Below are 17984 nucleotides of genomic sequence, written 5' to 3' on the forward strand. Positions count from 1 at the left end.
AAGTGTACTATGAGTTAAAAAGGAGTGAAAAATGCATTACGTTATACACATTTCTATTAGTAAATAGGCAGATACTACTGAAAGGCTTTTGTTAAAGGAAAAACTCATGGGAGAAAGAAAGAGATAATTGTTAAAATAACATGAGAATCTTTAACAATTTGAGTTCATGAAACAAAAAACAAGAATTTTAAAATATAAATATAGACATACCTTAAAGAAATCTGATATCGAAAGGTAAATGGAGAGCATTGAGGTGTCACATGTCCAAGCAAGATTTTGCTAACTTTATTTTTCTTTCTGAGCAGGTTTTCTGGCCAGCATCCACAATCAAAGTTGAAGAATGCAAAATGGCTGGCAAAGATCCCACGGTCAGTATTTTAAAAATAAAACACACACACACACACACACACACAGTATTTGGTCTTTGAATCCATATACTTTGAGTCATTCCAAGAGTGAGACAAAGGTTTGTGTTTTAGATCCTCAGCTGGACACATACTAAAAATAAATGCAAAGAGATTGGAACTTTCACACTGTCTGAAACTTAGGAATTTCTGACTGAGTAAAAATTTCTTGCTTTGCTTTCATTATTTCACACAGCCACGTTCCATGATAGATTTCAGTAATAACGTTTGATCCAAGTAGATACAACCTGCAAAATTCTCAGCAGGCTGCTGAATAATGATAATGCAAGTGTCTAGAGCAGCTCCCAGATACTATGAGGGCTTTGCCCAGGAAAGATTCTCAGCAAAAGGGTCGTGGTTAGCCAGCACATTCCAAAGTTGTAAATCACCAGAATGAATGATACTTTTGTTATTTAAAATTAACTACAAAAGAATAATCAAGGCAGATATAATGTTGACTAATGTTCATGGTGCAAAAATGGTGCCAAGATTATTCCTGTAAGTAGGATTCAATATACAGAGTCAAGGAAGAAATCTGTAGTGATTTCTACAAAATTGATTTGCTGAAACTGACACATTAAATTATTCTTGATATTATAAGAGAAATACAGGGAGCAAATCTTTAATATGTATAAATCATGTAATATTTATAATAAAGCATATATGTCATTTTACCTATCTGCTTCAAATTATGAAAAATATAAAGGAAACTAGTATCAAAATCACTGACTCTTTCCACAAATAATTTGGTAAAGAGTTTCCTTTATTCACTCATTCATCCTTTGAATTATTTGCTCAATAAAAACTATAATGTATCTGGCATAGTTGTTAGGGAAATAATTTGTGCAAAAACAGGCACAGTTCTTCCGCTAAGGAACTTTTCTTTATTTTTGGAAAAGTGAACCTTAAGTGAGCATGAGAATATTTGCTAATTCAGTAATAAGAGACAGAAATACAGTAGAACCTCTTCAAGTCAACTACCCAAAGAGCTGTAACAAACTGGCGGTCAACATACGGAACTAGGCTTACTGTACAGATACGTACACGTGGGGCAAGTCCAGTTTATGAAAATTAGGTCAACTTAAGGAGGTGTCAATGTAGGGAGGTGGTCAACTATAGGTTCTGCTATTAGGTAGACAAACTGGTATATGTATACACATGCACACATTTGGAAGTAAGATCGTGACAAATACTAGCCCAACTACCCAATTTAGCATCAAAAAGTGTTGAATTCTTTACAGTACAGTCAATAATGCTGATTTCAGGAGTGAGGATTATATACTGAGCCTTGGTAGTGTTTCTGAGATTCATTAGCCTAAACCTAACATGGGCAAAATACTAATGCATGTGGAGGGGGAAATGTGGAAATTAAACTTTTGTTTTTATGGACCCTTAACAGTGTCAGGTCTTATGATCTAAAAAGTCTGACTCAGGGTAGCGCCACAGAATACTCTAGAATGAAGGATCTCAGGGTCTCGCTGGCGGGTTCTTGGTAAGAGAGATCCATGAGAAGGAACTAAGCCCTGGGACTCATTTTTTCAGTTTACAGTTCATCCAGTAAAGGGGACTTAAAAGTGGTCAGAAGAAACTGCAGGGGCATATTTGCTATCCAAGGGATCTGCTGGACTAAAATCTATAGGGAAAAATCCGGAAAAATGCAAAAGAAACATTAAAATGAGTACATCATAATAAATGTCCAGAAAACTAGTAGTGCAATGAAGTATAAGGTTGTGGAGAATGATGTTATGACTTCTACTGTTTCAATAATTCCATTGTGAAATAAACTACTTTCCTTCATTATCTATTATGGAGATTTTTTTTTCCCCCTGGTTCATGAGTTGTCTGATCATGCAATACATCCTGTGGCTATAATTACTGAATTTGATTGTCCTTTGTTCAAAAAATTTGCATTTCTTTTTCTTATGAACTGTCACAGGCAGACTGTGTAGAATTTAGATGCCTTTGTATTTTCTATTTCCAAAGATTGCTTTTGACTTTCAGGAAAATCTTAGCCAAGTCATTTGGTTCTTGTTCTCTTTGGCAAAATAAAAACCCTCTGTTTTTGACTTTCTGACCATTAAAAGTCATTGGATAAAATTTCAGTATATGCTTACATTTCCCCATAGTTTTACCATACTTTAATATCATTCATGAATATCTTTAAATGCTGCTATATGATCAATTGCTATACATAAAGGAAATAACTAGTGGAGGGCTCTGTTCTAGGTACTTTTAAGACTCAGCTGAAAAGACTCAGCTAAATGTCCATTTAGCATTGTTGCGTCCTGGGAAATAATAATCAAACTAATTTTTTTTCAAAAAATATTCTGTCTGTGCAAGAGAAGAAAGAGATCTGACAAATCCATCTCCTTTTAAACACGTGAGGCATTGAACAGAGAAATGTGGAGGCCACGGTGGGGGCACAGGAGAAGTCAGTAGTAGAAAAATAATGTGAATAGATTTTTGCAAGTTCTATAGCACAACTTATTTTTATTACACTTCTCAATAAAACCACATAAATAAGAATTTTGAAAAGAAAAAAAGACTTTCTTAACCACATTGGAATAAATGTCATCTAATAACTTAGTATTTCATTTTTTAGAATACTGGAATTGAATATATTAATTTATACAAGTTAGTAATTGTGAATAAACGGGAGGCAAATAAGATGGATTTCCTATAGTTAGGAGACATGTGAGACATCTAGGCAGTAATTATCAAATGACCATTCCCAGCATTTAATGGAACAGTTCAGGTACTTTTTCTAAGTTCATTTTAATCGTTTTAACCGTGCAACAAGAAAGGCATTATTGTCACCATTCACATGTTTACAATAAAGTACATGAATCACAGAGAGTGATGGTCTAACTCAAGCAGCACTATTGGGAGATGGGAGGGTCTGGGTTTGACTCAGGCTTGGACAGCCCTTGGTTTTGCACCTTTATCCACCAAACACTCTGCCTGGTCCAGGGAGAAAACGGCAAATGCTAAGGAAATAGGCAAAAGACAGAATAGCGCAATGTAGTTGTGATATTTAAGAAATGTTTGATAGATTTGGCAGCAGTGACATTACAGCTTCTGTTAATCCTTCCTCTTACTAAAATATTTCAATGATACTGAAATTTGAACAAGCCATATCCTTTCCCTCTTCCAGAATTTGGTATGGGTACATGTGATTCTCTTCTCCCTCAATCATCTTCCCCTCTTTTCAACCTGGGAAACATCTCCGTACCCTTTCAAGCCACTGTGCGTTTGCCAGTTCTCTGGAGAGTCTTCTCTACCCTCCCAGGGCCAGGCCGGTTGCCCCTCTTTGTGTGTACAGCCCAAACACTCCAGGGCTTGTTTCTTTGCTGTTTTCACTTGTAAGTCTCCCTCCCTGATCTGAAATACCGTTTGGTAGATTTCATTATCCCCAGTACCCAGATCTGTATCTGTGTACTTTGTAAAATTTAAACAGGATCTGAATAAATCTGAATAGAGATGGAAGCAATGGGAATCTGTTCCAAGTGATTATCAGGAATTAGAAGTGGGACACAATAGATGATGAATATATTAGTGCTTTTAGATTAATAATGTTTTTAGAAGATTTTTATGCATAGACTTTAGAAGTACATTTATGTTCAGGTAAAATTTTCAGCTTTTTGACTGATCACCTTCTAAGCAAAACATAAAGTGGTGGCAATTAAAATCATTACTGTAACAATTGAAAGCAAAAAGAAAACAGAGACAAGCATGCCTTAATCCATCAGAGTTTTTGGTCATATGGAATTTTAATTTTAATTGAATTTGTAAAAAAGATAACAGTTATGGGAAGAAAATTTAATATAATTTAACATTTGATCCCAATGAATAACATATCATAATTCTATAATAGACTAATGTTTCTAAAGAAAATAAATTATTATAGTGGGAATATAGCTAATTTTATGCCTCAGCTAAAGAAAATTTAACCTATGTCCCATCTCTCTTTCAGGCCCTATGTACCCACATTCTTACACGCTCCATTTATTTCTAAATGTTAATATTTTATTCATACTCTAAATAAATTGAGCTTTAACAATAGCACATGCTGTCAGACTTATCCAATAAGATAGGGATTAATGAATGAACTGTGTTAATACTATAGGAGACTTTTGAAATATAAGTAAGATTACATATATTTAGATATTTATGCATAATATGCATATATTTTCAAACTTGATTTATTCATTGTGAAATATCAGTTTCCCTGTTTCTGTGACCAGATATTCCAAAACTCCTGAACAATATATTTTCTATAGGAATACTTTACAAAAGTACCTTGATTTATTCGCAAGAGCAAAGAGGTATAGACCAAGGAGGAAAAAGCAGGAGATAATATTTTGCTGCCTTGCATGAGCCATGAAGAGTCAAAGGCTAAAGACCTATTCACCTGTGTTACAGGATATATTTTTAAAATTTCTATTTTTATATTACAAACTAATATATTTTCAATGCAAAAATCTTTGCATACCTAGGCTAACACATAGAAAGCAACAAAAATTAGATCATATCTTCTTAGCTCTTTGACCTTGGAGACCTACATGCTCTGTGTCTTGGTTTTCTTATCTGTGAAATGTGCTTACTCGTAGCGCCAACATTATTGGGCTGTTAAGAGAATTAATGAGTTAATATTTGCAGTGAGCTTAGAGTAGTGCATAACACAGAGTAAATACTATATCACAGTTAAATAAATTGCACAACTGAAACACAATCACTATCAACAAGTTAGGATATATTCTCACATCATTTTATCATATAGACATTAATGTGTATAAAATTAAAAAATGGTATTCTTCATAACGTTAGAGGCTTCTATTTTATTAATATTGTGGCAGGAAATTGTTGTGAAAGAGAATTAAATAATGAAAAGAAAGCATCTGTGGTATTTACTTCCACTGAGGTCTTTAAGGCTTTTTTCCGCCTCTAAGCCTTTTATGGATTTCTGCTGTGATTAGGGACCTGTACTAAGCCCTGTGAAGGATGAATACCCTGTTCATGGGATTTATACAGATGATAGAAGTCAAATATGCAAGTAAAATAACCTAATATGTAACAGTGGGATGTGTTTATTATGTGCCAGATACTATTTTTCAACTGTTTTATTCATACATTTTTCACAACAAATATTATCATCATCATTTTGTAGTCACAAAGATTGGATGGAGCACTGAGAAGCTAAGTAATTGCCCTACGTTCTAGTAGCTGGTAATAGAAGTTGGGATTTGAACTCAGGTGGTCTGACTCTGAGGTCTGTGCACTTAAATCTAGTTGCCCTCTCTGCAGAACTCTCTAGTGCCCATCTGAAGAAGGCAAGATGAGAGACCAACTCTAATTGCCTCTCTCATTTCATCACATTAATTCTTTAACCCCTCTCAGCACTGTTCCTCAGGTAAATCCTATACTCTAGGCCTCTGTTTTTAGTTCATGTTGTTTTTATTGTTGTTGGAATCTTTTTGCCTGTCAATCTCTAGATATTCTGCAAGACTCATCTCAACACCTCCACTCGAACCTTTACAACTAATTCAGCATTACTTATTCTCTCATCTTTTCTTCTATAGCACATTTAAAAAATATATAGCCCTATTGAAGCATCTATCACAGCTTGATACAGTATGTCATCTTTTCTTTCAAAGTAGGAATTGAGTCTATTCAAATGTTGCTAGCACCACATGCAGTGCCTTGAATAGAATGAGTTTAGCAACTATTTGCAAGGGGGATTTTACACCACTACAATGGTCCAGGTCACCAAGTCATATGGACAGAAACAAAGGCAGCACAATGGAAAATGGAAAGGACCTCAATAATGATTTCCAATAATTAATTCAACTGAACGGTTTTTCCTTTTGTCTTCTTGTGTGGGGAGAGGGCTGCGGAGTACACTGCATCAGACGGTGTGAGAAAAGCCTCATGGTGGATGGTGGCCATGGTTCTAGTCCCGGCTTACTTATTTTTTAAACCTGTAACCCTTCCTTTAACCTTTCTGGGACTCAACTTCCTCATCACTAATATGGGATATTAATAAATTAAAACCTTGTTGTGAGAATTAAGGCAATCCACATCAAAGGGTTAAGATGTCTATAAATATTAACACATGTTATAAAAACTATGAAAAGTCATATAAATATTAACTGTTATATAAACAACCATAAATTTCGCACCCAATGACAAATTATAAAGTGGCTTAAAGTTCAGAATTCTATCTTACATGTGTTTGCAAAGCTGATTTTCAACATATATGACCCTGGACAAGTTAATACAAAAAGTTTCTAAGCTTTATTTTTCTAAAAATGGGCTGAAGAGTGTAAAAAATTGAGTACATGTAAAGCACCTAAGTGGCATATACTAAATGTGAGATCAATGTCAGCTATAAAAATCAAAACTTCTGTAAGGTTCACAAAAAATCAAAATCAAAACTTCTGCAAGGTTCACAAAAAAGGTAAAATGTATACAATGCTTATTTCAGTGTCAAGCACATAGTAAACTCTCCATAAATTTTAGCGCTAATAAGCAGACAGATATATAAACAGATATAAACATATATGTGAGTATAATCCACATCTGAAATACAAGGGATATTAGTGACTTCTTTCTTTTTACTAATACATGTAATTCATGCAAGTAAATTGTCTACAAAACCCAACAGAAGACTCACCTAACCTATTATTAACAGAATTGGACTGAATTCAAGTCTTCTAGGAAAATATTGTGTACATAATCTCAGAATGACTAAACTTAAATGTCAAAAAAAAATAAGCATAGTTCTCATTGCTTACAGATTCCCTTAACTTAGACATATTATATACACACTATAGTTGGTCTGTGTTTTCCTCCAGAAACATGTTATCATCTGTCGTTATGTAATCAATTTCCAGGCACCTTTATAAACAGGTGTCAAGATACAATGACACTGTATATTTAACAAAAATACTTAATGTCTTAAAGTAAAAATAAAGTGTATAGTCTGGTCTGTAAGGATTAATTCCTTTGACACTGGAGCTAGTGATTGATTACTTGATAATAAAATCTATCATAGAAACAGCTGTATAAAATTACTATGTGTGAGAAGAGTCAGATATTTGCTGGCCAGTAATAATGCACATAAAAGCAGAAAGTGATGGAAAGATATAAAATAATATTTACTTTAAATTTAACTTCTATTTTAACAAAGTTTGTTTTAGTTTTCCAAATGTATATATATATATACACACACATACATATGCATATATGTGTATATATAATAGATGTGGATTATAAAAATTAGTAACATGTATGGTACCTAGAAGAGAAAAAAGGGCAACACATGTTGTCTGACCACCGAGGGAAAAACCACCAGCTTTTCGTTTATTTCTTTATAGGATTTTGTAGAAATATTCTGTCTCTAATTATCAAATCATTTTTTAATAATGTTGAGAGAAGAATTACTTTGTGAAGGGGACATTCAATCTCAAGATTGATTAAGGTATGGTCAGCAAAGCATAGTGAACCTAGCAAACGTGGCGCAATGTTTAATTCTGTCACAGAGATCGGAATTTAATGTCGATTATGTTTATGCTCTACTGCAAGGTCACAGTTAATTTAAAATTGCAGCAATTATTTTTTATTTCATCATATGAATAAATGACAGCTTTGTTTTAGTTGATCTTGGAGCAGGTAAGAAAGGAGTTTCTGGGGGAAAGGAAAGAGTTATTTTAGGGCATCAAGAATGCAGATAAAGGTTAAATCATTTTTCATTAAAAACATAGTCATGCTGGCATTTTTTTTTTTTTTTTTGAGGCAGAGTCTCATTGTGTTGCCCTCAGTAGAGTGTTGTGCTATCACAGCTCACAACAACCTTAAACTGTTGGGGTTAAGCAATTGTCTTGCCTCAGCGTCCCGAATAGCTGGGACTACAGGTGCCTGCCACAATGCTTGGCTATTTTTTTGTTGCAGTTGTCACTGTTGTCTAGCAGGTTTGAACCTGCAGCCTGGGTGTATGTGGCTGACGCCCTACCCACTGAGCTATGGGCGCCACCCATGCTGGCATTTTTTTAAGGTTAGTTTTATTTACCAGTTGTTTAGAACAAAGGAGTTTGCCATGATACATGGAACTTGTATAGACACAATTGCATTCAAAACATGTTTTTACATATGTGAATCACTATAGATGGACCATAACAGTGTCTGTCTTAAAACTTTATAGTGATCTACGTGTGTGTGTGTGTGATGTAAGGGAATATGAGAAAACAATTTGTCTCAAGTTTTAAACTTTCTTAGGTAAAGAGTATGTTTATAAAAGTTTCAGAATGGAAAAACTTACACCACATATAAAATACTGAAATATGAGAGGCAGATCAAATTTTACTTTTTTATCTGACATAGACCATCCTGAAAAAAATCAGTGAAATAAACCATGTTCTTTTATTGTTCCCCCAAACATCTCTTACCAATAACAAAAAATAAAACTAGAGCAGGCAGGAAAAATGTAAGGTATACTAGATAATGTTTGCATTGATACATATAAATTTGGAAGCATTTTCAATTAGAATATGAGAATTAGTAAAAGATTTAAACCAAGATTGCAAAAGCAGAATGTATGTCCTTTTTCCACGGTAGAGATTTTTTTGTTTTTCTCACTGTGGATGCCCAGAAGATTAGACTGTGACATGGCAAATAGTAGGTAAATTTCCATTGAGTACTATTTTGTAATTAATTTGTGATGATTCCGGAGTGATTTTTTTCTCTTCAGGGGCATGAAATCTTAATATTTGATTTGTAGGTGAGTATTAATTCTCAATTTACCTATTATGAAAGAGGTGCACACGTGGTTTCTGAAAGATATGGAATATTACACCAAAAGTCTATGTTACCTCATTGTTACCTGTCGTACACATATCAAGTTAATATAGCTGGTAGAAACAGCATCACACATCATTGAGTGACTAACTGCTTATTTACTGATTCCTTTAGCATGGCTGCGGGAACTTCGTCCGTGTAATTCAGACTTTCAACCGCACTCATTTGTACGTCTGTGGGAGTGGGGCTTTCAGCCCAGTTTGTACTTATTTGAACAGAGGGAGGAGATCGGAGGTAAGTGTAATGAGTTAACAGTCTTAGTTAAGATTTAGGGACAAATATTTTCAGGTAAGACATGGAAATATCATCAATATTCATAAATCATTTTCATATCCTTAAGTATAAAGAATATTACATTTTGTTCTGGTCTACCAAGCATAACATTTTGCCTCCAACTAGAAAATATGTTTATATATATATATATGATACACACATACTTTATATCTATCTTATATGTATATATGAGATGCATATAAACATACATTTTTTGGTAAAAGGCAACTATATTCATAGTTCTAGTGCAAATGTTTTTAGTGTATATATTTTAATGGAAAAGCTATAAAAGATAAAAGAAAGAAAATGTTCTAATTTTGCAATTACATCGAATGTAAAGCACTGATATCATTTGCTCAAAATTATAGAAATATTGTAGTATAAACTTACCTTCTGACATCAACTTTAGGTAATTTCTTATTTATTTTTCAAATTCAGTAAATTTTATGAGACATTTGCCTATGAGATGTATACAGCAGGATGTCAAGTGCCTTTTGTAAAAATAACTTTATATAATGAATAAATTATACTTTTAGACCAAAATCGTATTTCACTGGGTTATCCTAGCCTTATTCTTACCATAGTTAAAAATGATAAAGTTTTTTTAATGGCTGAATAGTATTCCATGGTATACATACACCACAGCTTGTTAATCCATTCCTGGGTTGGTGGGCATTTAGGCTGTTTCCACATTTTGCCGATTGTAAATTGAGCTGCAATAAACAGTCTAGTACAAGTGTCCTTATGATAAAAGGATTTCTTTCCTTCTGGGTAGATGCCCAGTAATGGGATTGCAGGATCAAATGGGAGGTCTAGCTTGAGTGCTTTGAGGTTTCTCCATACTTCCTTCTAGAAAGGTTGTACTAGTCTGCAGTCCCACCAGCAGTGTAAAAGTGTTCCCTTCTCTCCACATCCACGCCAGCATCTGCAGTTTTGAGATTTTGTGATGTGGGCCATTCTCACTGGGGTTAGATGATATCTCAGGGTTGTTTTGATTTGCATTTCTCTAATATATAGAGATGATGAACATTTTTTCATGTGTTTGTTAGACATTCGTCTGTCATCTTTAGAGAAGGTTCTATTCATGTCTCTTGCCCATTGATATATGGGATTGTTGGCTTTTTTCATGTGGATTAATTTGAGTTCTGTATAGATCCTAGTTATCAAGCTTTTGTCTGATTGAAAATACGCAAATATCCTTTCCCATTGTGTAGGTTGTCTCTTTGCTTTGGTTATTGTCTCCTTAGCTGTACAGAAGCTTTTCAGTTTACATCCTTTGTATTAACCTGGATGGAAGTGGAAGATATTATTCTTAGTAAAGCATCACAAGAATGGAGAAGCATGAATCCTATGTACTCAATTTTGATATGAGGACAATTAATGACAATTAAAGGTTATGGTGGGGGGAAAGCAGAAAGAGAGACAGAGGGAGGGGAGTGGGGCCTTGGTGTGTGTCACACTTTATGGGGGCAAGACATGATTGCAAGAGGGACTTTACCTAACAATTGCAATCAGTGTAACCTGGCTTATTGTACCCTCAATGAATCCCCATCAATAAAAAAAAAAAAAAATGATATGGTTTACTGTGATGTTGTGTTTGCTAAAACTTAGTCAAAAATAGAGCTAATATGTAGCCAAATATAAGGTAGGTTGAATTTCACCTGTGATATGTAAGCCTGTATTTGTTATCTCAGCTCATAACTAAAAGTTCACTAAGGAAATTGTGTGTATTCAGCCAAAAGTTTTTCCCTCGTTCTTTTAGTCAAACATGTTTCACTAAATGTAATTATGTTGAAAACTGAATTTTTGTCACACTTTATGGGGGCAAGACATGATTGCAGGAGGGACTTTACCTAACAATTGCAATCAGTGTAACTGGCTTATTGTACCCTCAATGAATCCCCAACAATAAAAAAAAAAAAGGAAAAAAAAAAAAAAGAAATGAGTATAATTGTGATGGATGTGTTACTTAGTTCAATGTAAACATTTCACACTGTATATCGAAGCAGTACCCTGAACCCCATAAATGCATCAATGTACAAAGTTATGATTTAATAAAAAATAATTAATAAAAAAATCTTGATTTGGTTTTATTATGCAAATTAAAATCTAGAACGCCCAATTCTTAAACAATATCTTAATTCAATTTTAGTGATTGGAATTAAGGAAAAATTAAATATTGCTACTTATATAATTTTTCTCCAATAAGAATTAATCTACTTTAGTACTAATATAATTGAATAATGATTTTCTCCATATTTTTTATTATTAATTTTCTTTTTCAAGACATATAATTTTATATATATCTTTTGATCATAAAATTAATTTAACAATAACTGAGTAATTATAATTTGACTCTAAATTGAGACTTTTTCAAATGTGATTCAGGAAGGTATAAAATAGTGAAGTTCTTAAAGGAAAAGTAAAGTTATGCTTCTTAAAGAATACAATTGGCTGCATTGAGCTTGTCATTAGAAGCACATGCCTGTGATCAATTGATTAAATAAACTACTGCCTCAGACGTCTGCAATCTGTCAGACACTCCCCTGAAGTCTGGGCAGTCACTGTACAGGCCAAGAATAGCATAGCAGTATTATAGAGCACAAATTGAAATAAAATTATGTTCCCATGTACAAATTGTCCACTATGCGCTTAATTGGAATGTCTGTCCAAAAAATAATCTTCTTTGGAAAACCAACATGGAATGAAATTTAATTACTTTGTGAATATGAACTATTTTAGTCTCATTTCAAAAGGTATGTTTCAAAGGGGAAGCATTTCTAATAATTAATTTAATTTCTTAATATGTGAACATCTTAAGAACCAATTTAGAACTGGATTATGATTTTTAAGCTTTATATGTTTTCTTTGATACTTGAATATAGTCTAAGAAGTTCATCATTGCATCATTTTATATATCTGTAGTATATAACTCATAATGTAAACACAGAACTGGAAACATCTAATAATCTAATATATTTGTTTTCTTTCAATTTTGTATGAAAGATCGTGTAATATAAAATGACTGTGAGATTCAGAAAGTTTCATTTTGAGGGAATTCTCCTTCAAGGGAAGAATTCTCCTTCCCTACAGTGAAGACTAACACTGTACTTGGTAGTGACCAAGACTGGCAACTCCTTCGTTAATATAAAGATATGGCATTTTGCATCTTTTCATAACTAGTTTGAAAGTGAACCAGGTTAAGTTGGCATCATATTTATTAATTACTCAGTTTTATTTATGAGACATTACCTACAACCTTTCATCTCCCCATATTCACAGAAATTCACTGGTTCTATATCATCACGTACTTCTTTTTTTTTTTTGTGGAGACAGAGTCTTACTTTGTCGTCCTCGGTAAAGTGCTGTGGCATCACAGCTCACATCAACCTCCAACTCTTGGGCTTCCGCAATTCTCTTGCCTCAGCCTCTCAAGTAGCTGGGACTACAGGCAACCTCCACAACGCTGACCATTTTTTTGTTGCAGTTTGGCGGTGGCTGGGCTCAAACCTGCCACCCTCGGTATATGGGGCCAGTGCCCCACCCAGTGAGCCAATGGTGCCACCCAACACCCACTTCTTTTCTTCTATCTGGTATCTTCACTCCCTGACTTCTGTTCTTGGAAAATGATAAAACAACATGAGTAAATTATGACTTTAAACCAGGAAAAAAGAAGGTGGTTAATTTTGCAGAAAATTCTTGGAATGTTACCACATTTCTCTCTCATTGATTTTATCGTGTTTCTATTACATTTCAAGAATCAGATACTTTTGAGACCCTACCCTTGCCCATCATGAAGCAGAAAACGTGCCTTTAACTTACCAAGACTATCACAGCATCCAAGTTGTTCTCTATGCTTTCTGAAGCAAATTAGTCACCCAACTAATCTGTTTGTAGCTTTTCATAGCTTTTCTTCTATTTCAGAGAACTATTATGCTTTTTCCATGTCAATAAAATTCTGTAATAAATCCTTGTCTCATAATGTCATTCCCTTTCCTCTGCATATATCCTTTTTTTTTTTCTTTTTCTATTTAAAAGGAGGTTTGTTTCTTTTCTTTAAGATTGTTCTCTTGGTTATTTGAGTTTTTAGAAAGTTTTTCTCCTTTCTATCTCTTTTATTTAATTACAAACCTCCTCAGACAAGTAGGCAGAATTTCCAGCTTTATGCTTCTTTTCTGCATGGCCTTAGTAAACCATTGTAATCTAACGTTCACTCCCACACATTAGCTAAAAGTATCTAATGACCAAAATTCCTCAGTGAGCAAATTGACTCTCCCAATCAGATCCCTTTTCCCAGACCGATCTGTAACATTAAACTCCTACTCACTTTGTAGTCATACTATTTTCTCATATTGCGTCGATTCACAAATATTATTTAAAAAGCAGAAATAAAATCATATTTCCACTTTTCTGATACCTTAAAGATACTGATCTTGGCTCAGCTCCTGTAGCTCAGTGAGTAGGGCATCAGCCACATACACCAAAGCTGGCAGGTTTGAGCCCAGACCAGGCCAGCTAAAACAACTAATGACAACTGCAACCAAAAAATAGCAGGGCATTGTGGCAGGTGCTTGTAGTCCCAGCTTCTCAGGAAGCTGAGGCAAGAGAATCACTTAAGCCCCAGAGTATGAGGTTGCTGTGAGTGTGACACCATGACACTCTACTGAGGGTGACATGGAAGAAAAAGTACCCAATGTACTCACCCTTATTATGAAACTAATGTAGGACCTTCACATGAAAGCTATATCCCAGTTATAACCTAAGAATAGGCAGAAAGGAGAAAGGGAGGGGAGGGGGGAGGGAGGGGGAAGGAGGGGGATTAATGGGATTACACCTGCGGTGCATCTTACAAGGGTATATGTGAATCCTAGTAAATGTGGAATGTAAAGGTCTTAGCAAAATAACTAAGAAAATGCTACAAAAGCTATGTTAACTAATGTGATGAAAATGTGTCAAACGATCTATGAACCAAGTGTATGGTGCCCCACGATCATACTGATGTACACAGCTATGGTTTAATAAAAATAAATAAAGAATAAATAAATAAATAAATAAAGATCTTTCATATGTGTCAAAGGAGAAGTAATTAGAGCAATCTTCTGCAGAAAATGACATGCACAGAATTGTATTGCCATTGTGTGTTAAGTAACAAATGGTTTGGAGTATGGGGGAAGTGGGTGGAAGAGTTGTAGGGAACTCTGTTAGAGAAGTGACATCATAAGCAAGAAAGAGATTATTGTATACAGATGGTGACAATGGAGACAGAGAAGATCAAAGTACCAAACGTTGTAGGTGACATTGCTAGATATGGATATGGAAAATATATATATAATTATATAGATAGTGACACTTTTATTATTGGTTGTAATGGTTTATTATTGGTTATAATTTTCAGCCTCTTTAATTATATAGTTGCCATGCACTGAAAAGAGTAACAATTAAGAGACCATGTATGGGATAAAGATTATGAGGCTGAGTTTGGACTGTTGAGTCTGACGGGCCATCGGAAGATTTAACTAGTAAAATCAAGTGGGCAGTTGAGTAGAAGGCTGGCTATATAAAGATGTCATTGTTTTATAAGATCACTAAACACTAAAAAAAGTGTTCTAATAGTGTTCTAATAAAAAGCAATCTAATAGTGATTCTTCTGCTTTCAGTCTATACTGTCAGCATGATTAAACCCGCACGATTCAGATTTGAGGGTCTCCTAACTGTAGTGGCCAGATGGAGGAAAATAGACTTGTAATCAAGACTTAAAAGAAATAGCCTTTAAAAAATGCATGTAGTTTCTGGGAAAAAAAGTCATTTAAAAAGATAAAAGTGGTCAAAATCCACAATACTAATGAGAATCAAAGGAAGATAAGGTCTAAAAAGGAGGCACTGAGTTGTGTGTTATGATTGTCATTAACAACCTTATTAAAAAGTATTTCAAAGCCAGGCACAGTGGCTCTCCCCTGTAATCCTAGCACTCTGATCCTTGATCATCTGATGCAAGCTACAAAAGTAATCATTTTCCCTTTGGAATCTTGTTAATAGTATTAGCTTTTGCTTCTTTTGTATACATAAAAAAATGTAAATATACCAACAAGAAGGTATATTTAATGAGGATAAAGTGCCCACTCTATTTTAAATCGAGTTTATTGCGCCAACCCCTGTTCTTTGCTATTTGCTTTCCCTGCATCCTTTTTTTCCTTCTAAGCAGCAAGCACTATCTACCATAGTCTGTATTTTCCTTGTTTACTTTCTTTGTTTTCTGCCTCCCTTATTAGATTATAAATTACTTGTGGACAAATATTTTTGTATATTTGTTTACTGTCCTCAATGTCTAGTCAGTAGGCACAGTAGTTGCTCAATAAAGTTTTGCTAAATAAAGGCCTGAGAAAATGACACTTTAAAATCTAAATTATGATCCTAGCACTCTGGGAGGCAGAGGCAGGTAGATTGCCTGAGCTCACAAGTTTGAGATTAGCCTGAGCCAGAGCAAGACCTCCCTTGGCTCAAAAAATAGCCGGTCCCTGTGGCGGGCACCTATAGTCACAGCTACTTGGGAGGCTGATGCAAGAGAATCACGTAAGCCTATGAGTTTGAGATTTCTGTGAGCTATGATGCCATGACACTCTGCTGAAGGTGACAAAATGAGACTCTGTCTGAAAAAAAATATAAAATTATGGTTTACTTTAATACTTTATATAAAAAATTTAAGCATAATATAAGGCTTTATGTTAAAAAATGTCTTGATTATTTTCGAAATATTATAGGTAGCCTTTATATAGGTTGTTACTCTGTGGACAGTTTCTTTTCCCCCTTTTGGTCAATGTTTAACATATCTAGTTCGGATTTATAATGAACCTTGATTTTTCAAGTGATTTTTGCTGATGATTTAAAGAGAACTCCTTCTTGCATCAGCTCTATGGGGAGTGTAATAGAATAAGAACTGTCCCTGCTGAGGTTAGCTTATAATTTAATTACAAATGGACTGTTCTTTTAGGCTGAAAAAGTCTTAACATAATAAATTGGGAAGGCATACGGACCAAGTAGAAAGCCTATTAATTTTAATGATGCTATGTTTTACTAATAGGCAATTGTTTCAACTAAATAAGTTATTATACCTACATTTTCAATTTTATTTACAATACAGGACCAAGTTTTCCTTATTGACTCCAAGTGTGAATCTGGGAAAGGACGCTGCTCTTTCAATCCCAATGTGAACACGGTGTCTGTTATGATCAGTAAGTTGAAAATGAAAGAGATGGGGTTGGTCTAAAGTGACAGAGAGAATGAACATGACCTGATATGCCCATTTTGGATGGTTGCATGGATTACAGTATAGGTGTAAAATGAAAAAAAGGAAGTTATGAGTTGAGAAATAAAGAGATTAATTTCTTATTTCCAAGGATACTTGTGATTAAATGATGTGCATGCATCTTCTTATCAGTATATGCTAATTTTGCCTATACTAGAGCAAGCCAACCATTCTTTAAATAGTATATCTATTTATATATAGTCATATATATTATGAAGAAGTTCCCAGTGTTTTCTATAATTGTGTTTCTAGTACACTTACTTTCCCTCAGGCTTTAATAATATTTTTGTAATTTCTTTTATTATTTATTTTTAACTTGTTTTTAATTAACAAATAATTATGCATATTTATGAGGTAAAATATGATGTTTTGGTCTATGTATACATTATAGAAAGATTCGATCAATCTAACTAACATAGCCATGACCTCATCCAATTACCATTTTTCTTATGGTGAAAACATTAAAATCTATTCTTTTAGCAATTTTGAAATAAAACATACACATTATTAACTGTGGTCACCATGTAGTAGAATAGATCATTAAAACTATTCCTTCCTCCAGTCTAAAGGAAACTTTTCTCTTTGATGAACATCTTCCCTTTCCCCATCCCTCTAATCTCTAGCAACAACTAGTGAATTCTCTCTTGTCCTGAGAGGTCAACTTTTTAGATTCTATATATAAATGAGATCATACAGTATTAGTCTTTCTATGCCTAGCTTATTTCACTTAGTTTAATGTCTCTATTTCCATTCATATTGTCATGAATGACAGAATTTCCTTCCTTTTAAATGCCATCTAGTAGTATCCTATTGCATATGTATATTACATTTTCTTTATCCATTCATCTGTTGATGGAAGTTTAGGTTGCTCCATATGTTGACTTTTGTGAATAGTGCTAGGATGAACATGGGAGCACAGACAATGAAAATCACTTTATAATTGTTAGAATCTTTATCATCAGAGGCAAGCAATGACACGTTGTTGGTGACGGTGTGGAGAAAGGAAATACTTGTGCACTGTTCATGAGAATATATTAGTACAACCATTTTGGAAAATATTATGGATGGTCTTCAAAAAACTAAAAATAGAGTTGGATATGATCCAGAAACTATAATTCTTGGTATATGTCTAAAGAAATTAAAATCAGTAT

The 17984-nt window shown here is 34.1% G+C and overlaps 1 protein-coding gene across 2 annotated transcripts in view; it reads left to right on the forward strand.

Annotated features, from left to right (window-relative positions):
• Positions 1-17984, forward strand: part of SEMA3C (semaphorin 3C) — a 169478-nt gene that overhangs the window by 79349 nt on the left and 72145 nt on the right. For both annotated transcript variants that reach the window (XM_053609705.1, XM_053609706.1), the window contains 3 exons: positions 306-368; positions 9372-9491; positions 16669-16759. In XM_053609705.1, the coding sequence (XP_053465680.1) occupies positions 306-368; positions 9372-9491; positions 16669-16759 (274 nt within the window). The remainder of the gene's footprint in view (positions 1-305; positions 369-9371; positions 9492-16668; positions 16760-17984) is intronic.

Source organism: Nycticebus coucang, chromosome 11 (genome assembly GCF_027406575.1).
Source record: "Nycticebus coucang isolate mNycCou1 chromosome 11, mNycCou1.pri, whole genome shotgun sequence".
Taxonomy (NCBI): domain Eukaryota; kingdom Metazoa; phylum Chordata; class Mammalia; order Primates; family Lorisidae; genus Nycticebus; species Nycticebus coucang.